At 37.2% G+C, this 25786-nt stretch overlaps 1 protein-coding gene across 5 annotated transcripts in view; it reads left to right on the top strand.

The window, feature by feature from the left end:
* The window catches only part of UTRN (utrophin), a 370686-nt gene that overhangs the window by 115786 nt on the left and 229114 nt on the right, over positions 1 to 25786 (top strand). For all 5 annotated transcript variants that reach the window (XM_050709839.1, XM_035538805.2, XM_050709840.1 and 2 more), the window contains 13 exons: positions 20 to 175; positions 1231 to 1401; positions 2721 to 2900; positions 5424 to 5552; positions 5699 to 5869; positions 6069 to 6218; positions 6662 to 6799; positions 7639 to 7791; positions 13953 to 14144; positions 16267 to 16439; positions 21048 to 21198; positions 22463 to 22638; positions 23796 to 23931. In XM_050709839.1, coding sequence (XP_050565796.1) covers positions 20 to 175; positions 1231 to 1401; positions 2721 to 2900; positions 5424 to 5552; positions 5699 to 5869; positions 6069 to 6218; positions 6662 to 6799; positions 7639 to 7791; positions 13953 to 14144; positions 16267 to 16439; positions 21048 to 21198; positions 22463 to 22638; positions 23796 to 23931 — 2076 coding nt within the window. The remainder of the gene's footprint in view (positions 1 to 19; positions 176 to 1230; positions 1402 to 2720; positions 2901 to 5423; positions 5553 to 5698; positions 5870 to 6068; positions 6219 to 6661; positions 6800 to 7638; positions 7792 to 13952; positions 14145 to 16266; positions 16440 to 21047; positions 21199 to 22462; positions 22639 to 23795; positions 23932 to 25786) is intronic.

Raw genomic sequence — 25786 nt, 5'->3', positions numbered from 1 at the left:
TACATATTTGTGCTTTTAGAAACTCTATAAAACCCTCAGTGAGGTGAAATTGGAGGTTGAAACTGTCATCAAGACAGGAAGGCAAATTGTACAGAAGCAACAGACAGATAATCCCAAAGGAATGGATGAACAACTGACAGCACTGAAATTTCTTTACAATGACTTGGGGGCACAGGTAAGAAAACTAAATCTATATGCGACCATTTATATGCATGTACATTCCCTTCTTTATTGTTTTGATGTCAGATGACATTTTACTATGATTCTGCAACTGATAGGCTATTTGCTACATACATTTCCAGGGGAAATTTTTTTTCCTGCAAAAATTAAGAAAGATGTTGAAGCAGACTTGGGCCTGTTCAATGTTCTGTGGGTAAATGCATAGATGACATTGTTGAAATGGGCCTTAGAAAGTATTTTACTTTTGTAAAGTGCAGAATGCTCAAGGTGGGTATTCTAGTGGAACCTGTGCTGGTAACATATGAGGACAATAAATTAGGGAAGGGCAGAAAGGCAGGGTCATTTACAGTATAAGACGACAATTTTGTTTGCGTCTCCGAATTTATTTTTTTAGATCTTCAAAGAGTGTATCGTTTTCAATAAGTACATGCAAATATTAAATTGAGAAAGAACAATATTTTGAAATGTCAATTGATTCTGACTTCTGTGGTTGGTTTTATTCTCAAGTGTTAAAGTTTGACCAGACTAATTGTATAGGCAGTGTGAAATGGAATTGATTATACTGCAGCAAACATCACATTTCATATTCACTTTACTGAGTGGTTTTCAAGGGCAGACTAGATTTTCAGTGAAACTTTTCTTTATAGCTTTCTGTATCAGGTCTGTCCAAAAAATGCAAAAAAAAATCTGAATTTTATCTATGTGAGTGTGTGTAGTTGCATTCTATATCCCCTTGAGTTTTGGTTAAAGGTCATAACAAACATAGTTTAAACTTCAGTTTGGTGATTATTATTATTATTAGCTATAAATAAGTGGTGCATTTTTTTTAAAGTGTATCTGAATTTAAAATTATTCTGGTTTTATATATTCTGCTTTATATAGTAAAGTTCTGATGTTTATAACCAATTTTTCAGGGTCCTTCGTAGTGCAAGGCAGCTTTAAAATGCCAAGATTTGATGTATTCAAGTGAATATTTTAGTTGATTAGCCCTTTCATTTTTGCTCTTTTAAATTCTTTTTTGTTTTCTTTGTTTTATTTTTCTTGTTGTAGGTCACAGAAGGAAAACAAGACCTTGAAAGAGCATCTCAGCTGGCACGCAAAATGAGGAAAGAGGCTTCCTCTTTGTCAGAGTGGCTAGCTACCACTGAGGCAGAGCTAGTGCAGAAGTCCACTTCAGAGAGCTTGCTTTCTGATCTGGATTCAGAAATTGCCTGGGCTAAGGTGAGCATGCTTTAAAAATATGTAGAATAAATTAACATTTTTAACATTACATCAATGCTATGCAGAAATGACTGAGAATTTAAATCCCTGTAATTTGTTCCTAAATCCCATCTTATGATGAAATTTTAGTAGATTCAGTAGGTCATATACAGTAGCTTACTGAATGTAATCTGTTTCATCTCAGGCATCTTGACTCAGATGCCCAGTGAAAAACTAAAAGATATTACTGCATATTTAGTATTAATAGTATCTAGGTGACTTAGTGTGTCTCTACCAGTTCATAGGTGTAATATTTGTAATTCTCAGGAAATATAATTTGGGGCTGTATAAAATATTTTACTGGGACAGCAAATTGAAAACTCTTAAGTGTTTTTGATGAGAAGTTAAGTTTTTAACTTTTAATTGAAACAGCTCTGTCTTCAAAATTGACTTTGTAAAACAAGAAGCTCCAATATTTCCTTATTTTCTTTTATATCCATAAACTTGAACTTTTCAGAGAAGGAGAAGAATGAGTTCTAATTATTCTGAAGAAAAGCATCCATTTTCTTGCACTGGGGAAACTTGTATGTGTGATGGTTGGAGTTAGGAATAAATGTCAATTGATACACTCCAGCAATTCTGATCTTTCCAGTCTTTGATTTCTGTCCTTTTGGAGATACCTTTTCCTTTTGGAGTAGGTCTGTGAACAGTCTTAAAATTTCAAGCTTACAAAATTAGAAAAGCATCTAATTAAAATCTGTTCTCACCAGTTTGACTCAAGATTAACAATCATTAGTACTACACTTCTGCTGTGGGAGTATTCCTAAGATTTATTTCTAAACAGGCATGTGCAATAGTTACTGAAATATATTTACTTATACCTTTGTAAGAAATGCAAATAATTCATGAGCTCTTATGCTGCACCACCAGGAGGGCAAACCCTTTATGTTGCATGAAAAGTAGTCCTTTCCATCCTAAGGTTTTCTGGAGGTAATTTTAGAATGTAGCAATTTGGAAGGTTTTTGCTTTCTCTAAGATAATAAACTAAAATAAATTATTTAGCTCACAGGTAATAAGATGTTCAAGAAGCTCCAGACATTATTTGTGATTAAATGCATTCTTTCACACACTGTACGCTGACTTCAAAGAGTTTTCTAAATAGCTGGATGTTATCAATAATAATTGGAGATATTGTATGGCAGAAGATGCTGCTTTCTGTATAGAAACTATACACTGATATTCAAGAGATGGCATATTATTTAATTCTTATGTCTGGCTCACTTGCCTTTGTGACTGGGAGTAGTTTGCAGCGTGCTGTGAATGGTTCCTTCTTGTTTCAGAATGTGCTGAGAGAGCTGGAGAGGAGGAAGGCTGATCTGAAGAGCATCACAGAAAGCTGCACTGCACTCCAGGCTCTTGTGGAAGGGAGTGAGACTTCCTTAGAGGAGAAGCTTTGTGTCCTAAATGCTGGCTGGAGCAGAGTTCGGACTTGGACTGAGGACTGGTGTGACACCTTGTTGGTAAGTTGCTTGTGACAAATACTGCAAGTGGTTTTCCCTTCGCACACTTGGAGGAACTGGAATTTGTGTCACTTTGCTGAGATGCTAAGCTTCTATGGTGCCTCATGGTCTTAAAGGAACATAGTAACCAGAAATCCATTCTATGCAGATGAAGAGGTGATTGTGGAGGGGATACGCAATGAGGAATGTGAGAAAACTATTTCGCAAGGTTTTAGACATGCTGATAGGCATTGGTGCCATGTGCTCAGTAGAACTGGGTAACGCTCAGTGGGTAGGAGATGAAAATGTGGCATATGGATGTGAGAGTGGTGAAGTTAGGTAGACATCCCAGGCAGACTGTTAACTTGACTATGTGGGAATAACTTGCTTTAGTTGCAGAGAATAAAGCTGTTGGCTTAGTTCTACATTTGTTTGTCTTTCTTTCTCCTGGCATCAGTGCTAGGACTCTTTTCTGGGTTTTCACTTTCCCTAGACTTTGTGATATGACTTTGTCTTTTCTATGGAAATATGCTTAGTGAACTGTCCTGGTTTCAGCTAGGATAGAGTTAATTTTCTTCCAAGTAGCTGTTTCATAGCAGCTTAATGAGAGCCCAGAAGATGGATCTTGTGTGTTCTGTGTAACTTTCTTTAAGGTCCTGGATTTATTGACGTAAATAGAAAACGAACTAGAAAAACAAAACTAATAAAACTAACCCCAAAAGGATTGCTTTCCCAGAGGTTGCTCTGTGTGCTTCTTATTCAGACTGGAAGAAACCTCTCTGCAAGCTCTAGCGTGGAGAGAGTGTTTCTGTGTTGATAGCCTTCCTTGGCACCCAAATCATGGCTGTTTAGTAGGCATTTGATAACTTCCTAGTTGTTTTCAGCAAAGCACTTGGGACCCTCTATCAGCCTATTGCTCTTTCGGACAGCCCATAAGTGCAAATGTTTAAGCATATGCCAACTCTGAATTGAGGCCAGCTGTGTCTGTTTGGCTGAATAAACGGAAGACTAAGTGTATTGCAGCCTAAGGCTGCAAGTTTTGCTAAATGGACATGAAAGAGTCTACAACTGATCTTCGTATCAGACTGACATTTTCAGATAGGGTATTGCTGTGTTCAGCTAGTTTGATATTCCTCCTTCAGAAGGTGGTATGGGCTGAACCTGTGGAAACTTTGGGAAAGACCTAGAAGATGAGTCTTGTGGATCTTGTTTAGTGCCTGTTGCAGGTGATAAAATTCGTTTCATAATCTGATGATGTCTATTTTAGGAATAGTAAGGTAGTTTACCTTTATAATGCTGCAAGAATGAGCCACAACTAAAAGCCTTCTAAATTAATTTTATTACCCTTGTGTACTGTTAGATTAAATTGTTCTTTCTGTAGGGGAAGAAACAAGTTTGTTGATACAGAGAGCGATCCTCCCCTCCTCCTCCTCCCTTTATTGGTGTTTGTTTATAAAAAGCAAATGCTCAGCTCCTCTTTATTTGAATAATAAGCTGCATGCTTAAGCAGGATGATACTTCACTAAATACAATAGATTTGCTTCATCTTAGATGATCAGAAATGTACCATCAATCCTGATGCCTGTCCATCAGGATTTTGACCAACTGCTTCTGTGTTTACGGGAAGTAACTCTTCTTGAACATTTCATGGCTGCATTTTTTTGCTAATAGCTGTCAAATTTTTGGGTAAATGTAGTTACTACTACATCTTTCTACCTTTTTCTCCTCTTCACAGCTGACCAGGTTTCATATATGGTAAACAGTCTTGCAAATTAATCTTCAAGTCCAAAAATTTGCCTTTTTGTATTATGTCTTTCAGCCTATTTTCCTTTGTCTCCTCTTTTCTGTTCCTAGATTATTCTTTCCTTGTAAAGGCATAAATCTTTTCATAAAATATTACTGCTATTTCTGTTAAGACCTTCCTATGAGAACTTTGGAATTTGCCCATACCTGTAGACAGAAAAAATGTGTTTCTGTCTTTTGGACCTAACATTACAATTTCCGACTGCATAAGAAAGGAAGCCCAATTAAAATGTCAATAATGTGTTTTTTCCCCAAGAGGAAGAAATATTTTAATGTAATCAGTAAAATATGAAAACCTGCATATATTATGATTTGTAGATTTTGTTGTAATACACTTCTGGTTTAAAAAAAAAAAAAAAAAAAGCCAAACTAACCACACATAACGTGTACTGTTCTTTCTGCTACCAGTAACTGAAATAATGTGTTTGGTTGAGAGAGGCGTGGTCTGGCTGTAATGTTGTAATACACTGTATGTCTGTATTTGGACAAACCAGGTCAGCTATTTCTGTTTCTCTTTCTATGAATTATGAACAACAATATTGAAGGGTCTGGAATGAAAATTGCAATCTTGTAAATACCTACTGAAGGTGAAAGGTACAATCTAATTTTCAGTGTTTCTTTACAAGGTGTATTCATAACAGTTTCTATTCCACTGATCTACTTTCTACTCAGAATTGTGTTTTTTTTTGTTTTTTTTTTGTTTTCTTTTCACATTGATAGATCTTTTTAATCTTTTTCCAGAATCATCAGAGTCAGCTGGAAATCTTTGATGAAAATGTTGCCCACATAAGTACTTGGCTATATCAGGCTGAAGCTCTTTTGGATGAGATTGAGAAAAAGTCAGCAAGCAAAAAGGAGGAAACTGTGAAGGTAGGAAATCTTGCATTTTAAGGGGGAAGCTGTCAAGTCAATTTTGGATTCTAAATTAAATCAGTTCAGGTCTGCTGCCTGATTTGTTTTTTTGTTAATATTTTTTCCCTTTCCTGGTGTAACCATTTGCTTTTTCTTTCACTTAGCGTTTAACATCTGAATTAGATGATGTTAGTCTGAGAGTGGATCATGTGCGTGATCAGGCTATCATCCTAATGAATGGTCGAGGAGTGTCATGCCGTGAACTTGTTGAACCCAAGCTGGCAGAACTGAACCGTAATTTTGAGAAGGTCTCTCAGCACATCAAAAGTGCCAAGGTGAGGAGTGTGTCACAAAACATGCATTGGGTGAGGTGAGGAGAGTGTCACAAAACATGCATTGGGTGTCAAAACAATGACAGATACTTTGGGAAATAGATCTGTGTTAAAATGTCACTTACCTGCTTTTGATTCTCTGTTAAGTGTAGATCTTTACAAAAGATTTTCTTGTACATTTTTTTTTGTTGTTACTTTGCAGATGCTTGTTGGACAAGAACGACTGCCAGTCACGTCAGAGCCTCATGAAGTCAGAGTGGCTTTTCCAGACCTGGAAAAATTTGAGAGTGACTTGCAGAACATGTTAAAAGTTGTGGAAAAGCATCAGGAGTTGAGTGAGGGAGATGAAAAGGTTTGTGAGCAATGGAAGAATTAAATAACTGACTAAATCTGTTTTGTCCATGTTACGTTCCCTCTGACTACCAGGGGGAATTCTTCTGATAAAGTCTTTTTAAGGTAGGACTCAAAAATGAAGGGAATCACTAGACTGTTTGAAAGATTCTACAGTTTTCCTATACTTTTCCCATAGCTGCTCTTTCTTCTTGGTTCATGCTTTAAGAGTAACTAGTGCTGTGTCAGTCTGTATTTTTATCATGCTTTTACATAATCTGTGCCAGGTAGTGAAATCTGATGTACATCTCTTTCCTCCTCTTCTATTCAAAGTAGCTGTTTACAAGGTTTGCTTACTGTGAAAGTAATACGGTGCAAAATGTTTTTTTTTTTTTTTTTTTCCCCTCCCTCTCCTCTTCTTTCTCCTTCTTCTCCTCTTCTTCCCATCTAATTGTCTGAACTTAGCTGGATCAAGAAAGAGCTCACATTGAGGAGGTTTTACAGAGAGGAGGGCAGCTGTTACAGCAGCCTATGGAGGACAGTAAGAGAGAGAAGATCCGCATGCAGCTGTTGCTTCTGCAGGCTAAGTACAACAATGTACAGGTATGATTACAATAATTATTACAGTTAGAGCACACTTTTGCTGTCTTCCCTTTGGTATCCGACTTACAATCTGGTTATAACTTTTTTTAGTGTGTAAGAGTCTCCGTGGAAGAGTTAAATGTGCATGCACACACATGACTCTGAATCTTTGCAATTCCAAAATATGAATTTTGTCATTACAGAGTTTTGGGATAGTGGTTTTGATGTTGAAGTCCTTTTTACAGCTTCACTGAGGGCCACCCTATGGATACATCCAGGGTGTAAATGTGTCTTTACACAGATGGGTGCAGGCAACTGGGCATTTGCTCCAGATGTCTTTGCTGGCCCTCTGGCAAGGATTTATCTCCACCGCAGGGCTGTGTTAAAAGTAGCTCATAGATGCATGTACACAAACATATTCATGGAGTTCTCAAGTGGAAGTGACCCCGAATTTCTCTCTGTTGCTGTAGTGGGTATTATCAGCAATTGCTGACTCTAGTATGTAGTGGTGCTTTCACACACGTCATATTAGAAATGCTTTTTGTGTAGGACAGAGGGAATCTATATTCTTATACTCCTTTCAGCTCACCTGAATATTAGAGTTGGTAAGATGAGGTATAGCTCAGATGAGGTGTAGCTCAAAGACAGAATAAGACTGTTAGGCAGGCTTTGATACAATCTGTGCAGATAAATAGAATATGTCTATTTTTAAAAAATTAAATGGCTTCTACTGTTGTATATTTTGGAATTTCTCTCATCAAATGAATTCTTCGGATAGTTTGTTTTTAAGATAAATAAGACCTATCCTGTTCATTACTTCCCTCTTCTCATACTGTTTTTCCCATTACATTGGATTGTAGGAGTGCAGGTCATTTCAAAGGAGGCAGGTGGTGGAACTTTCTCCAGTGTTTTCCCAGTACAAGAAGGACCATGACACTCTAATGAAGTGGCTGGATGAGACCGAGCCCCGTATGTCAGGGCTGCAAGGAATGGAAGATGAACAAAAACTGCAGGTAAATGAGACTTTTTTCCTTAGAGCAAACAGAGTGAAGGCTATTTATGAACTTTAGAGATATATTAGGGTTTACGGCTATTCTGTTGATAATTTATTGGGAGGAAGTGTGTTCAAAATAACAGCATTCGTTTTTCAGTAGGAAATGATCTGCATATACCAGTTGGAGTTTTCTACCTGGTAAACGTAGGTTTAAAATGCTCCAGCCATCAGGCCCAAGTCTTAGAGTGGTTAAATCAAGACAGTTTCTCTTGTCAGTCTTGCACACGGGGAATATGTTTATCTGTTTTTGATACCCTGATTTAAATAGCTTGGTTCAAAGTCAGGTTGGTGCAGTTATGATAAAAGCCTGTTTAAGGCTTAAATTCGGTGCCTCTGCATGCAGTGGTAGCGATATTGTAACTACTCTGATGCTTCCTTTCACTGCTTCATGTGCTTACGGAGTGAGAAATACCCTCGTGTGATTAATACTACTGTACACAATGAAGATTAAAAAAAATGACAAAGGTTGAAGAGTTTCTGATGAGAAGAGTTATGTATCACAGTGTGTGTGAGGGAGTCTTGACAAACAGTTTCACAACAGATTTAATAGGATGTCAGGGTCTGATAAAATTTACCTCCCCAAAAGCTGTATGTCTTAGTTACTGAGGGTACAGATACCTTCAGTGGTGTGTGTATTTTGTATTGTATTTTATTTGTCTTGCATAGTTGTATTTTATTCTGTCTTGCACACTTCAGAACACTGTGCCTGCATGGTAATTACTTTAATATTTTAGGCAATAACAGTGAGGAGCCTTGTGAAGCAGTAATTTCTTGGACAGGCTTGGGGGCTAGGCAATCTGTCAGGTACTTCAGTTTCTGGATATGAAGCTTTGTAATTAAAACCAATCAATCTCTTTTTGACTGCTCTGTAACTTTTTAACCCAGCACCAATTAACATGGAGGCAGGGGTAAAATGCTCTGGTTCCCTGTGAGACTCATACCATGAAATTGTAATGTGGTGGTCTTTATTCACAGCTGTAGTGATGTGTGGCTCCAGCTGCCTGCGATTGCTGTCAAGTTGTGGCAGGCAGTCTGCTGTCCTTGGAAGGGTCCTGCCATCTTTGAAGTAAAGCAATATGATTCAGTTGTCTGTTTGACCATCAGCTGCTTTCTGAGTGAATCACTTGTCATCTTGAAAAGAAGAAAATGTGTACCTAGATGTTTTTCCATGGTGGGAACGGTCCGGTTGTGCCGCAGACTGGCCCTCCTTGTCCCTGTTGATCGAGTGGTCTCCTCTAAGGAAGTTCCTTTGCCTTCCATAAAGCCCTTGTATTTAGGGATATACTGCAGCTGATCCCTGGCATTTCTGGATAGAGGGAATTCTTGAATTACTGCATCTTGGTATTTTGGGGCTGAATGCAGAAGATCATGTATGTACAGATTGCAACAGCGATTACAATAGATGATGGCTTGAGGAACGTTGTCTTTGCTCAGAATTAGTTAAATTACGTAACAACATCCTCACAGTTCTAGATGTAGTTCCTAGTCTGCCTGTGTCAGCTGGGGTTTTAGAAAGGGACCAGAGCAGTTTTCATTACTGCTGTGAAACTGAAACTGTGGCTTTTCCTTCAGGTGTCTGTGCCTCTAGCCTTCTGGTATTTGAGTGGTAAGCCAGCCTGCCTCAGGTGACCATGTTTTACTTTTGTGGTTTGTTTTCTCCTCTGCTTTATTAATTGATCTTGAACACTTGCCAGGAAGGATGTGCCCCGAGGCTGCTTCTTTTTATCCTATTTATTTATTTATTTATTTTTATTTATTTATTTAATTTTAACTAGGGACTATACAGTTTTTGTAGGGAGTAATAGTGTTCTGAAGAAAGATCATCACCTTATGTGAACACGGTTGCTTCAGAATTCCCTTGGAGGTAACAGACTTGACTTGCTCTCAAGATTAGGAGGAATCCTAATATTAAAATTCCGTAAGAACACCCCTCTACTCCTAATTGTTACCATCTAACCTGTGCCCTGCCTCTGTTAGTCAGTAAGGGATGATGAAGGTGGGGAAAGGGAAGACTTGGATGTATCCATAGGGCCCCCAGACTACCAAATAACAAATTGCAGTCCCTTTTGCTCATCTGAACTCATAGCTGAGAAGCATTAAATGAAATCCTGGCCCACCAGCGGACAGCTGGCTCAACACTTCACCTTGATGTAAAGAAGTTGCAGGCAGAAGAGGAAGAGAAACTACTATTTGGAACAGGGAAAGAAAGATTTCAGCAACCAAGCTAGGTAGAAGACTCCAATTAAGGCTTTATGTATACATTATTTACAGTTCTGTGAATGAGTATGGAGGGGAGAACTTACTTATAGTGCTTGAAGGCCATATCCATACATTGATTTGCTGGAAGTAGCTGGATCATAAGTAATACTCATCATGTATACTTCTAGGGGTTATAGGGCTACAGGTATCTCTGAAATATTGGTAATCCTTCTGCATATCAAGTACTTCTGAATAACCTTTGCTTTGCAATCCCCATGTGTTAGCTAGAAAAGTCCATGTTGGAAATTTGTAGGGATGTTGTGTATCACCTCAAGTTGCTTCTTTTCTAACCTTGCTTTAGTATTTATTTGAATAATATTGATATTTCTGGCTTAGCTGAGAATGAGGGGAAGGAAAAATTAAACCCTAGATTGCAGAGGTAATTAGTTGACTAAAGTTCCTGAGACAGTTTTCCACGTTTTAGAAAGCTGTTCTGAAGTGAAAATGATAGTTTTGCAGATGGTAAACAAATTTGCTGCTTCATGCACAGTGCAGTTTTTCTTACAAACTAAAACACAGACAAGCGTTATTCCTGTAATAAAGCAAACGTGTGTTTGCCTATTGTGCTTTTTATAGGGGAAGTTCTGGATTACTTAAGTAGGAACCATTAGCTATGTTGTCCACAAATATGTTGTTTATTGACTTCATTAATTAAGCCAGAAGAACAAATAAAATGGTCGCAAGAGTTTAGCTTCAGCAAATCCTTCTTAGAAACTGGCTATGAAATATTTTGAGTGAGAGAAAGAAGGGGCAAGGATTGGTTAAGAAGTGGGCATTTTCTAATCAGAAGGGTATTTATTTGCAAAGAGAATAAGTAATGTGTGGTGATCTGAGATAAGACTGGGTTAAACGCTTTTGGTTAAAGCTTTTTTTTTTTTTTTTACATAGTATTTTATGTCAATTTCTTGGGCGGTATTTTCCAAAATCTACTTTGGAAGCAAGTCAGAGTATCTCCTTAGGCTGAATCTTCGGTAGGTTTTGTTTCAAAATATATTTAAATGTGAAAGAGGAAAGAGGACATCTGAAACAAAATATTAAACCGCATGTTAAAATACATGCTAAATATGTGAGGAAACATTTATTTGGCCACTGAATTAAAATTATTTTTAGCAGCTCTCATTCAGAGCCCTTGTTTATAGGATGTGCACTTATATTCCCCAATATTCCCCAATCTTCCCCAGTGCTATATTTTTCCTAGTATATAAAGAGAGGGCAAATTTAATAAACATGTTCTCTAACCACCGAAATTAAACAGAGAAAAGCAGTTAAGACATCCAGTCAGATCTCCTCCTAAATAATCTTTGATTAACTTTTTATTTGTGTTTGCCTCAGAAAACAGTTTGCTTGTGTGGTTTGAAAAGAAAAAAAAAGTGTCTGAGATTTAGGTGTTTGCACTGCATGAGACATAGTTCTGTCAAATTTCTGCTCCTGCAGTTTTTAATGCTTAGTGCTGTGATTTAGAAGCTGCCAGTCTGCAGTGCAAGGTAGAGAACAGCAGAACTCCTAAAACTCAGCTGTAGTTTACAACACTTACATATGTTCACCCTTAGAAGGAGGGTTGTGAAAGAAGGAAACATCATCTTGGTGATGGGAGGCAGCTGGAAGAGATTAATAATGAGATGTGCTCTGCAGGAACAGCACCAGTAGGAGGAATTCAGTGCTGTGCAGAAGAGCAGCAACTTGGTGCCCTGGATGGGGCTAATGGGGAAGCAGAAAGTTTCAGCATTGTTAACATGTTAGCATCGTTAACAAGTGGAAAGCCACTTCACTGTATGCCACAGATGCTGTTTTAAATCTTGGGCAAGGCTTTTTTTTTTTAATTATTATTATTTTCCCTAATGAAACATGAAGCAATATGTGTGTAGGAAAATAATAAAGTAAGTCTAGTGGTCTATTCCTTTGGGTGAAGCTCAGTTTCTGGACTGTTGCCTTTGTGAGAACGAGACTTGTGGCATGATGGAGATTTAGAGAAAATGCTTCATTAAGGTGTTTTAGGCTGCTGCACTGTAGCAGGTATCCACGTGTTTGTTCAAACCATCGTGTCCCACACTGCTGGGTAGAATAACTTTCAATTGCATAGACCTTGTCTCTTTTCTGTGGAGGTGGGGCTGCTTCTTCCACAGAAGAATCATACCATTGACAAAGTCTTGGGCATTTGCTCCAAATTTCAGTGATGGAAGCTAGCAAAATATGTACAGCACCTCAAGAAAATAATGTTTGTTTGGGGAGCATCAGGAGCCAAAACATTGGATTTGTAACTAAAGCATATACATTAGTTTATGGTTTTGGCTGTGCTGCTTGCTTGTATTAGTGTTACTAAATCAAAAGTAATGCTGATTATTTTATGATGTTTGAGTTTGTCTGTAATACTTGATTTCAGTCGACTCAGCTTTATACTGATGTGCCTAGGCATCCTATTCCTTTGGTGTGCAATGAATGACTGAAAACACACCATGTTTAGTGATAAAGGTCTTGTGGAAATACATCCGTGTCCCCGGTTTTGACAGCAATGACTGTGTACTTTAGATAAATAAAATCCTTAGGAGCATTTAATGCATGAGAAGTCCTGAATGACAAATACTTTAACATACATTTTTGGCTGCAGTTCTTCTGCTTTTTAACTACATATACCACATATGTCACTCAAATTAACTTGAGGTAACATTTGCAATGCTCAGCAACATATGTAGGAGGAACATGCAGACAGGTGTTCACAGCAACTTTATTAGTGGGGCTTACTATTTTATCTGTTGGCAGCTGTGCTAACTGCCTGCATGTGTCCAGTCCAAAGTAATTGCAAAATAAAATGCAGTGGCTGAAACCACCCTGAACATACATTTAGTTTGTGCCTTCATACTCTTAAGCATATTCTAAGCCATTGCTCTTAGTAAATTGCACAGACATTTGAGTTCCTCTGTCTGTCTTGCTGATCATTCAGTTTCATCAAGTACATGATGGTGACTTAGAATTTGCTTGAATTCCTCAGTATTTGGAGGTGCATTTACGTTTTCATCGCTGATTTTAAAGAACTGGGCTCTTTTCAAGGATGGTAGCAGAATTCTGTTGGAAAAGAAGCCTTTTCAGCAAGAAACTGTCTTCCGTCATCGGAGTACCTGCTTCACACTCTGCTACCTTTGCTACATGTGGCAGTGTACAGCTTCTTACAGCTGGCTTCCTCGCACTTCAGATTCGGGGTATAATTTGTCATCCAAGGAAAAGCTGCATGAAATTACAGTTCTTGCTTTTTTTTATCTGCTAACATGGTACTTGGCTAGATAGCCTGGTCTAACAGCCAGAGCGGGTAACAGTTGCCAAGATTTTGAGGAGTTAATATTCATTTTGCAGTAATAAGTGGTACTGTGGTACTGGTAGAGCACTAATTTATTTAAAAATGGTTGGGAAATATTGATGCGGGTGCTTACTGAGAAGAGTGTGGAGAGAAAATGAGTCTGCTTCAGTAAACTGGTAACTTATGGGAATGCTTGGCGATGAGGAAGGCAGATAGATGATGGCTTTTAATGGCAACTACATGTAGGTCCAATCAAGAAGTGTAACTACTGAAGAGATGAGAATCAAGGTGAGAGAAACAATAGCAGTGACCTTCCCCAGAGTTTTAATAAAGAATAATACAGCCTTATTGTGAAGCATGCTATTTACTGTTTTGTAACTTGTTTTGTGAATAAATAGAGAAAGTTCTCTGCAGGACTTGGAACTTCCTGAAAAGACAACTTTGCTAGAAAGGCCTTTGTTTTGTCTTTTAATTTAGAAAATTTTAATTCTGAATATAGTCTATTAATTTACGATTTTTTTTCATAAAGTTTCTTTCTCTTTGAAATACAAAATGAACTTTCATCCTTCTAGGCAATCACTGTCCAGCAGAGGTTAAAAGGCCACTTTGCCGCAGGGGTTAGGACCTTGCCATTTTCAGCTGAATACCTGGTTGAAATCAACAAAGTCTTGCTAGCTATGGCTGATGTTGAACTGCTGCTGAATGCACCCGAGCTAAACACTGGCGTCTATGAGGATTTTTCAACTCAGGAAGATGCACTGAAGGTATTGCATGTCTAAACATTATATTCAGAGGGAAGGAGGAGAGAAGAGAATATCAGCAGAAAAAAATTATCTTAGCAGCTGTATAGCTGTATTTGTGTTTTTGCCCATTGTGTGCTGGATCAATATACACTGAGATTACAGAATGAGACAGTTTTGTGGCTAGTTCTTGTTTCTGTGCAGAATGTAATATTTAAACGTACAGTGGAGAAGAGTGGAAGCTGTGGGGAAAAGTTGGGGGCAGGAAAAGGGTTTGACTTTTTAGGTTGGATAAACTGTCAAGTCTTTCATCATGTAGCCTGCATATTATATAGAGAAACACTAATGCTGATTATAACAGCTATAGCTGTACTTTGTCATGTAAAAACAATTTCTTACATGGGAAGTGTGAGAAAGGGAGGTTATTTACTTCTTATGTAGCTATAAATGAGGCAGCAAGACAGCAGTACCTGCTCTGATAAGCAAGAACCAGTATGTGCTCAGTTTTAAGCTCCCACTACTCCTCATTGCCAGCTAGTGGATTTACCTGTGTGATTAACAATGAGGAAGTATCTAAAAATTTGCTGTTCAAAAGGGGATGAAGAAAGTTTGCTTGAAAATATTGAATCCTGCTGTCAATATGTGAGTTAAGTATGCAGAAGTCTGAGTCCGCTAGTTAATTCTGAGCATGCAAAGGAGCATGATGCAGAGATTTCCAGAGAAAACATCCATAGGACAATGGAATTGCACATGATGTGGTGCAGTGGGGATGTACCTATGTGGGTTGAGAAGCATAGTGGTGGGGTTCATGTGTCCTTATAGTTGAGGTAGTCAGGCTTTGCCTCTCACCTGAAGCTAGTTCAGCTGTTTCTGCAGCTATTACACATGTCCTTTAAAAGTTTTTCAGAATTTTTACACAGTCCACTTTTCCCACCTGTTTTTCTTTTTGCTGTGTACCTACCTTCTGGTGTCCCATGTGCTTTCCATATGTTTCCCTGATACCTTATTATTCCCGCTGATTAATTCTTGCTTAGCATGGTACTGTGATGAAGGAAACACTGGCTGCTTTTGTTTTCTCCTGGACATGTTTGTACACATCCTGACACCATGTAATTCCTTTTTAAATAAAAGCAGCAGAATGAAAGGAAGAATAGCTTGCTAGCTCACTTACTAGCTTCCCATTTGTTTTATGCTGAGCATTATTTTGAACATTTACCTTTTTATAGCCCAGGAACAGCAGAACATTTGGATTTCAAAACTGTTTTGCTCCATGAGGCAGTCATGTTTTGTATTTGTTCTTCGTCTTCCTAAACAAGTAGAGGAATGATGCCAGTCCAAGTTGGCTACTCTTTTGTTTTGTTGATAAGGTTTTCTCTTCATTGTTTACTCTGCATGTTCCCTTAAGTATGACTGGGAGTGTTTATGTTAAGATGGGTTTAAAATACATCATTTAGGTGCAGGTCTCATCTGATTTTGAAATTTTGGTATATTCTAAAATCTTTTCAGAAGAAGCAGACTACAGACATTTTAGAAGTGTTGATGTTTTAAATTAAAAAAAAAAAAAAAAAGTAAATTGCACTGTTTGCAAGGTTGGTTTGTCCTCTGAATGCAAAGGCAGTCTTATAACAGGGTCTGGTTTTAAGGTATATCTGTATTGTAGCTTACTGATATTTGATTTGCATTACTTTAACTTTTTCATTTAAATCTTAAAACTTTTATGTAGTTTTTGCCTTTGCAGTTCTGTGCATATGAGAAATTACGTGAAACAAAAACACATATCTTGTAGCCAATTTTTTATGTGGGGAAGCAATATGTACAGTGTCCTCATGATACAGATGTGGATTTGTTTAACAAGGTAGTTTTTTGAGAAGTAAGGTATGTCCTTTTTCCTGAGGAAAAGATTTAGCTGTGTAAAATATCTAATTGTCTTTATTTAAAAAAAATAAATGAAGACATGCTTTAAAAGTTGTGATTGACAGTTAAGTTCAGTTGCTATAGCTGATTTAATCTATGAACTGCTAACAGCCATGGTCTTATTCTAGGTACTCTTTTGAAACAGCGTTTTGAAGAGGTTACTTTTGGATACTTTTTTTTCCCCTGCTGGTGTTGACTTTACTGATGGCTGGTGTTATTATTGTACTTGTAGAATGTAAAAGATATTTTGGATAAACTTGGGGATCAGATTGCAGTCATACATGAGAAGCAGCCTGATGTTATTCTGGAAGCATCTGGACCTGAGGCGATACAAATAGGAGATGCACTAACCCAGCTGAATGCGGAATGGGACAGAATTAATCGGATGTACAATGATCGGAAGTGGTAAGTCAAGGGTGTTTGGTGTTTGTGACCTAGTGGTAAATATTTTATCCTGGAACTTAAGTGTTGTACAAACATACTCTGACAATGAAGGTAAAGTTTGGGAATAATCAACTGTAGTATGTCAGTATTACAGATTAATTGCCAGAATTATTGAACATTGAAACAGTTACCATGCAAATAGTAGTTTGGGTATTTTTATAGAGATAATTTTTACTTTATAGTGTAGAATATTTTGTTCATAAAATGTAAAGCTTTTGTAAGGGTATTGCAAAGAAAAGTTCCAGCAGAAAAACATTGAGTGAGAAATATTTTAACAAAGAATTCAAAGCTCATGGTCCTTTTGGAGGAGGGAGGGAACTTACAAGGAAAGGTCTTTAAAATATAGCTTAGAATCATAGAATATCCTGAATTGGAAGGGACCCACAAGGATCATTGAGTTCAGCTCCTGTGTATGATAGTTGCTAATATCTCGGTTGTAAATAGTCAAGGATGAAAGGTTACTGTATTACACTGTTTTGTATTTGAGAGAACAAGAGAGTAAATGCTCAAGAAAAATGCTGCATTTCATGTTTTCTTTCCACAAAAATATCAAATAACTGTAATATCATTTATCCCCAAAAGTGTGTGTGTGTGTGTGAAATATAATTTAAACTTTAATTTATACAGAAGATATTCTAAACCAGAAAATGTCTAATCTGCAACATCTTTAAGTGTTCAAAAAAAACCTCTATACCACCTTGTCACACTTGGAAAATGTGTGTCAGAAAGGCATAGGCTAGCTCTGCAAGAGTTTTGAGCTGAAAATAGTGGAGGTATGTGTTCAGGAATTTGCCAATAAGCTGAAAATACAGCACAAACAGTAGTAGATACTGGGATTACTGCTATGCAGAAAACCTTTATGACTGAAAATGATTATATGAAAGTTAAGATTAAATGCAAATTTTCATACTGGAGTTACATTTGCTTTTTAATGTTAATGTAAATAAGGTGATGGTTGATGCAGTTCTGTAGAGTACAATGTAATGTCGAGCCATCCTCACTTGTGTATTTTGAAGAGATGCTTTTAGGAAGCATGTGTCATGTAAGCTGCAGAGCACTGGGGTGTATGTAGGAGAACAAAATTGGTTGGTGTCATTATCTGAGCAGGGACTTCAGGAAGTTCTTGGCCACTGGATCAGTAAAACATCAAGACTTCTAATGCATCAGTGTTGCTTCACTGTGTTTTAATTTGAGAATAGTGTTGCCAGCTGGGTATCACTTTGGGTTCTTGCTGGCTGCCACTGGTCACCTGATACACTTGGAGACAAGTGCTCCAGAACCTGGTACCTGTCTATATTTATATGTCTGTGGCTATTTTTGTTGTCTTCATAGGTACAAGGCACACTAGGCTTTAGTTATGCCTTTTGTCCCCTGTAACTTAATTTAACATCATTATCCTTTTGTAAGTATCAATAACATTTCATTTACTACTAAAGCTTCATTTCATTAAGTAGTCAGGGTTAACCAGAAACCTAATCTTCCCATTGAAGAAGGTAACCGTATCAAAGGGTAACTTCAATGTTTTTGGTTAGCTGGCAAAATACAACAAATCACCCCCTCAGTTGGTTCACTGAGTACAAATTAATCTTGAACTTCCTAACATTTGTAAAGCTTTGCATCTTAATGAGAATATTATTGGGCATGATTTTCATACAAAAGGGACTGCTAAAGCTAGAATGGTATGTAACTTCTTAAATAAATTTAAGTGCTACAATTTTAATGGGAGAATGTATTTTAATTAATGAAGACAGTTTTAGCATCAATGTTAAAACACTATTTTGGTATTAGTATTCCTAAACCTTTTCTGTTACTGAGAAGTTACTGTTTTTTTGTTTGTTTGTTTGTTTTATTTTAAACTAAAAGTCCTTGTTTTTTTCCATTCTTGCCCTAAGTATAAGAAAGAAGACTAGAAAACTCCATCTCCTTAATAACCTCTGGCTTTTTTCTATTTCTGGGGTGCATGGAGATTTTGACAGAATTAGTAGAAACAGCATCTGAAGTCTTTTGCAAAAGACTGATTTAGTATTCAGAGGTAGTAATGATCTTGTGATTGAGTACCAGCTAAGTAGTTAAACCTTGTATAAAAGCTCAGATATAGCCAAACAAGTTTAATTCAACTGCATTTAGCAAGGCTTTTAAGGGCTCAACTGAATCCGATTGACTCCAGTTTAAGTTAAACACATGTAAAATAAAACGTGTGGTTTCTTTTTGTATGTGATTGTGTGTGTGTGTCTGTATATGTACAGATCTAACGACTCGTTGAGCTGTATGAAACAATGCTGGTTTGCTTGTTCTGCTGCTTCTGCCATAGACTTTCCACCAGAGCTTTGACAAGCACTGGTAGTTTGGGAATGAGCTGTGGTTAGGAAGTAAGGCCTTCCCTTCGAGGAGGCTGGATGTAGCCAAATCTTGGTGCTGTAGTGACAGGACTTTGGGGCTTTAATCTTTCAGCTGGGGCAGTCTGCGTGGCGAAACAGCAGCAGGTGTGTCTGGCTCAAAACGGGAGCCAGAAACTTCAGCTGGGTGTACAAAATGCTGTTGGAGCTGTAGGCAGGAAATGGAAACTGCAGGAGTTAAAGCTTTGTATCTTCAATGTTCTCCTTGTAAAATTTTAAAATTCTAGATTCTGGAAAAAGTCACGTGCGCCAAACTCCCCCAGAAATGTTCATTTTGAAGGAAGCCATTAAAGTATTCTTTTAAACTATCTCAAGTGCTTAGAATTTGAGGGGAGACCTCATTGCAATCTACAACTTCCTCGCGAGGGGGAGTGGAGAGGCAGGTGACCTGTTCTCCAGTATCACCAGTGACAGGACCCGCGGGAACGGTGTCAAGCTGAGGCAGGGGAAGCTGAGGCTGGACATCAGGAAGAGGTTCTTCACCGAGAGGGTGGTTGCACGCTGGAACAGGCTCCCCAGTGAAGTAGTCACTGCACCAAGCCTGTCTGAATTTAGGAAGAGATTTGACTGTGCACTTAGTCACATGGTCTAAACTTGTGGGCAGACCTGTGCGGTGTCAGGAGTTGGACTTGATGATCCTCATGGGTCCCTTCCAACTCGGGATATTCTATGATTCTATGAATATCTCTTCTCATTAAGTGTGAAATTAGATACAATCCTAAGACAGTATGTTCAGTTAAAGCTTGTAAAATGTAGCTGAGAAATTAAAGGAGAATGAGATTGGGGGTCAATCTACAGATTGGTCTAATGTATTGCACTGAGGTATGCGTAAGTAGCTGAAGTGGTATAACTAGGAAATAGGGTCAGAAAAAATGATGTAGAGATTTTCTTAGGCTTTCTTCTTTATTAGAATAAGTCCGTATGAAGAATGATAACAATAATAATAATAAAAAAAAGCCCTGTACATACCAGGAAATATGGATAATCCTTGATAAAAATGAGATAACAATTTTGATGAAAATAATCTCATTAGAACTCTGGGATTGCTGAATTTAACTAGTGAAGAAAATAAATGCAACATAGCTCTTTCAAGCCTGATTTCAGATACATTTGTTGTTATACGGCTAAATTCAGATTACATTTGTATATACACAGTAACCCTGGAATCTTTGCTGTTGAAATTGTTTAAGAAAAAAAGTAATGGGCTGCAGATGAGGTCTTTCCTCCCCTCACATCAGCAAGGACCCTCTGATTCTTAGGAGACTTGGCCTCCTGTGTCTTTAAAGAAGGCTGTTTTTTTATTACTTGGGAATGGGATGCTATCTAGTCTGCAAGAGTTGATGTAGGTCTCATGTTTTGTCTCGAGTCTCTTGAGACATCTGTCCTATTTGTTGTGTAATTGCTAACATTTTGTTAGGGATCAATAAATTGAAAACGAGTCTCGCTATACCTTCCTGACATGGTTTTCTTATTTAATGTTCACGGACTGTTGTTTGTTGGTTTGTTAACATTGTAGACCGCTCACTTAATTAAAAACAACTTTCTGATTATAGCAATTCAGCCTTTTCCATACTTGAAAATGTTACCCTTTGAGTTAAGCCGCACATTAATTTGAGGCTGCAAATACAGTAATAATAGCAAAATGCATGGGAAATCATTGGATTCAATTATAGAAGAACTACTTGTGCAGGTCTACTGGTAATACAGTCAGTTCTGTATAGTCAAAATCACCTTTCACTTATTAAATTCCAGGCACCAGCACTGCACAGTTTATAAATTAGAAAAAAAAAAAATAATCTGAGCAATTAATCATATTTCATGTTTCATGCTGTCTGATATCCGAACTGCTTTATAATAAAGAAAAAAGGTTCTGCAGACCAATTTGTTGCAGCTAATCAATCTTTATTTTTTAAGTGATAGAAACAAAAGTTCACTTAGGACTGCCTTTTTTCCTTTAGCTGGGGGTTAATGACAGTTTGTGCTGTGGGCTTTTACCAGCTAATACTACGTCAGGGAGCCCTCAGTACCGGGACTTAATTATCCAAGCTATAGGCTAGTCTTTCTGTTACGCAAGGCAAGTTGTATGGAATTCTTAAATATCACTTGAACGGAAATCTTATTTTTTTTCCACTGAAACATTTGGATAATTTTTCAACACTTTGTTTTCAAACAGTTGCTTTGATAGAGCGATTGAGGCATGGAGGCAGTTCCACTGTGATCTCAATGACCTCTCCCAGTGGATAACGGAAGCCGAAGGGTTATTAGCTGATGCCCATGGTCCAGATGGCAGCCTGGATCTGCAGACAGCTGGGCTGCATCAGCAGGTATGTACAATATGCCCAGAAACTGGGCAAGCTGGAAAATCTAATTTTTTTTTGTCTAAAACTGTAGTTTTCTATGTAGATGTCTACTGTTAAGACTGTGCAATTATGTAATTTTCAATTCCAGTTTAAAATGATTCATGGGGAAGATCACGACTCCAGCTTATAGTATGATGACTCCTATTGTGGAAGGTTTTGAGATAATTTGATAATGCAAATGTTGGCATAATTTTTGTTGTTTCATTACAGCTTTAAAATCATGTTAATCAGTTAAGAAATGCAGCACATTATTTCATTTACTTGCTACTCATAATTAAAAAAAAAAAGAACCCAATTATGGTCAATTATAACTTACCAAATTATATATTTTTAAACTAATTAATTTTCAAGATCCTGCTTCATATAAGTAATCCAGAAAATCAGAAAATTTCAGTTATGGGTGCCATAGATTTGACTGTTTCAGACTTCAATTCTACAATTTAATTCCCTGACGTTTCTCTGGATCCTCGTTATGGAAGAGCAGGCTTTTCTGTTTAACTAAACTACACCCTGTTAAATAAAGGGAAGAAAACATAAGTTTAAGAATCACATTTTTTTTTTTATTTTGTGAGAAATGGCTATCCAAATGTTATCCTAACATACAGTTTGTATTTGTCCTTGTTACTGCTTGTAGTTTTTTTCTAGGGCATTTCCTGTCTCTTTCTTGAATTACCTTGTTTCTATTCTAGCTGCAGAGATGTTTGTACTAACAATGTAAGCTTTTTATGGTTGTTAGGGATATTTGAAGGTTTGATCCTGACAACTTCTGACTTCCTTCAGTTTCATGGATTTGTTGTCATGTCTGGGGAGCATAGATATAATTATCCTAGCTAAAATATCATTAAGTTATAGAAATAGTCATGGCCATGGCTTATGAGAAGAAGTGCTTAAAAAAATTCTCACCATCTGTTAGCAGTACTAGAAAGTGCTGTACATTAAAAGGAAAGGAATCAAAAGTGAGTGTGAATTCTGACACTGGTTTAAATGAATTCTTGTGATCCTAAGTAGTATTCAGCAGCCTATTATGTATCATTACCTCTTTTTATGACACTCATTAGAAAATTAAACCAGATTTAACAACAGACTCCAATTTTAAGTGAGATGGCTTTAAGTGCCTGTTCCAGTAAAATAATACGTACCCAGGATTCATTCTGCATGTTGTGAACCACAGATCAAAGTCGCTTCAGGTCAGTAATAAAATTCTGTGTCACTTTTATGCTTTTGACAGGAACTTGAAGAGGGAGTCAGCAGCCATCAGACCAGTGTTTCGGCATTGAACAGAACTGGGGAAGGGATCATACAGAAACTCTCTGCTACAGATGGGAGCTTCCTGCAGGAGAAGCTGGCAGGTCTGAATAGGCGCTGGAAAGCAATCACTGCGGAGGTCACGGATAGACAGCAGAGGTAATAAGTTAATCAGAAATTTGGATGTCTAACCAGATGCGATGAGGAGAATCTCATTTAGAAGACTCTAGGAGAGTAGGAGGGGTAGCGCATTCTATGGCATGCTGCCATTAATTTAAATTTTCCTGACATTCAGACCTCTTTTTTTGTTTGTTTTGAACCATCTCCTAGAACAGAATCCTCATAAATGCAGCTGCAATTGACTGCCTAGTAAGTCAGTGTTTAACACAACCCACTGAATGAAAACCACAGAAACTGTTAATATTTTCCTTTGTTTTCACAATCATTTCATTGCTAAGCCAGACAGTTTTTTTGGAAGGAACACTCATCTAGTTTCTCTGGCTGAAGCTAAACTGTAAGTACATGGCCTTGATTTCTGCTTTTGCATTGTCAAAGATAGGCTAGTTAAAACAACTGAATTATGGAATTCAAGAACAATACTACAAAACAAAAGCTTTAGGTTTGTGTTTACTACAGTTTAATTAAGCTGACTAGGTATATTCTGAACGAAATGAAAATCACTTGCGAAAAGAAGTCTTAAATTTCCTTCAAAAGATCAAAGTGCAAGGTTTTCTGAGATGAATACACAAATTTTCTGTGTACCTGAGAATACAAGGTTCTCCCCTCAATTCTCAATGTTAAAGAAATCTATTACGATAAATCCCTGGAACGAATAGTTATTTTTGGAGTTATTTATATGGTCATATAGATACATATTTAAATATTTTGTGATACATTGAAGAACAGATTAAGATTTTTTATAGTTATTTTAATTTGAGAAGTTCTATTAAAGCTATGTGTGATTTAGGGATTTTTTTCCCTTGAAAGGTCTAGGGACATTTCTGATATTTTCATAAACATTGGTCTTATTGTGGCTTTAAATGATTAGGCCTGAAAGTGTTGTCATTACTGTCACTCATGTTTAATGTTTGCTACAGACTTTTAAAAGTCTATTTTGTGACTTTGGAACTGAAATTTATCTATTTTTAAGGTGGTAGTATTAATTTGAAAGTATGTTGCATTTTAATGATGTGACTAGAATTAATTCTTTAAAGTTATTTGGCAACTGAAAAACATGCAACTGTTAATCAGATGCAGGACTGGCATGCCATGTTCACTGCAGAAGTGCAGGTGGATTTTTTGTTTTCATTTTTAAGACTAAAAGGAGAGAATCAGCAGTTGATAGATTACAGAAAGAAGCTCGATGAGCTGCGTTGCTGGTTGGAAAATGCAGAGAATGCTCTGGACACGAGATTTACATTCAACCATGAAGAAAACTTGCGAGAATTACAGGTAAGATCCATTAGTGTGTGTGTGTATGCATGTGTGTTTGATGACTTACCCAAGCAAGGAGCATCTCAATAATGAAGTCAGGTCAAGTTGATAACTACGTTATCTAGCCAAATGATGGTGGCTGTTTCAGAAAGTGAGAAATAAATATAAAACCGATACAAATCTGAAGTGGAATTTTACTCAGGGTGATATCTACAAGTCTACTTAATCCTTGTGAAAACTTCAGCAAAAAGCCAATAGAAACCAAGTTTCTAAGATGGGTGAGCATGCGCCATTGTCAGTTTACTGGGCAGCTTTAATACTTTGTGTTGCATATTTAAGATTTTATTTAACCTGCTGTTTAGTCTTGTAAAGATTTTGGTCATTTTGTGTTACTTAGATGCATATGTGCATGTGTATTTTTCCTGTTTGTGTCTGGCTTTGACAGCAAAGTAACTTTGGTTCTAGGATGGGTGAAAGAGAATGCTTCTGGAATCCTAGAAAGAATGGGAGGAATAGTCAGTCTCACAAACCTGCTTTACTGTTTTTTTAATGAATAATAAAAAAAAAAAAGTCTACTGCTAGATAAAATCAGGTGGAAAACCTTCAAGTTACAACAAATGTGTATAAGTGATGTAAATTAGTTGCTGTTGTTTGCCTAAACAAGTTCAGTCTTTTATATCAATTGAGTAGTGGCTATCTAGCTTTCATGAAAATTTATTTTTTTCTTGTGGTCCACCTTAACGTAGATGCCTGAAGTGAAAGGTAGAACTAGATTAAGGGGAGGTGGGGGGGAAATTTGCTAGAGAAACACTGACAGGGAGTTACTAAGTGCCATATTCAGCCCTACTACAGCAGGAATGTCGCATGGGATTACGGTTATGCATATTAAGGGAAGGTGAGTTCGCAGTAGAAAGGTACTAGTGAGATTACTGGGCTATTCAGGAGGGTGAACTCCTCATACGTAAAGAAACTCCGAGAGCTCACCTTGTTTTGTCCAGTCAAATAAAGAACAACGAGAACAGACCCAGTGATGACAAGATAAAAAAAGGGGAGATGAGCTATTATTAAAAGCTACTATTGGGGAAGTGGAAATAACAGATGTTAACTGATCAGTCAGGAATAATTACAATATGGGAATGACAAGGAGATTTCTAAATAAAGGTTCTGAAACACCTAAGAGGTTATAGTATATGGAAGGGAAAAAAAAAAATCAAAAACCACCCACTTTAAAAAAAAAAAAAAAAACAACCTTGAAAACTTAGTAAAGGCAGTATATTGGAGTGGATAGGTGTAATGTATACTTGCTATTGTAATTTGTTTATTCCAGTGCTTAAAGACAAAATTTGTGATTTCTGCTTCACAGTGCTTTTGGTCTATGGGCAAATAATAGCATAATTATGTTAAAGTTGATGGGAAGTGCATCCAAGCATAACCTCTTTGTGTAGGATCTGCCCTGTACTTTCATCTTTAAAGAGAAAGATGACTTTGGGAAGTTGATCAAAATCAAATTGTAAGGTTATGTTTAGTTTTTAAATATCTTTAGAGCACATTTTGTTAAGAAGAAATTACCTTGTGATGGTAGTGATCTACCATGTACTGGTGTAATAGGAGTGGGCCCTTAGTTTTTATTTTTTTTAAACTATGGCAGGCAATAATTTTGATTGACAACATGTAGCGTTTTGGATACATGGTACATCCAGAGGTGATCAAACAGAAGCATCTTGTGAGATGAGAATCAGTGTGCATGATATGAGGCTGTGTAGGTACCTTGGCTATTATATTTGCAGCTTTATGGGTGTTTTCCAGTTAGTAAAAAGTGGTGATGTTTCAATAAAATTTCCAAACATAACATAGAATCAAAAACAAACAAACA

The sequence above is a fragment of the Cygnus atratus genome, chromosome 3 (genome assembly GCF_013377495.2).
Source record: "Cygnus atratus isolate AKBS03 ecotype Queensland, Australia chromosome 3, CAtr_DNAZoo_HiC_assembly, whole genome shotgun sequence".
NCBI classification, from domain to species: Eukaryota; Metazoa; Chordata; class Aves; order Anseriformes; family Anatidae; genus Cygnus; species Cygnus atratus.
Note: the sequence above shows the minus strand (reverse complement) of the source record. Positions and strands in the feature narration are given on the sequence as shown.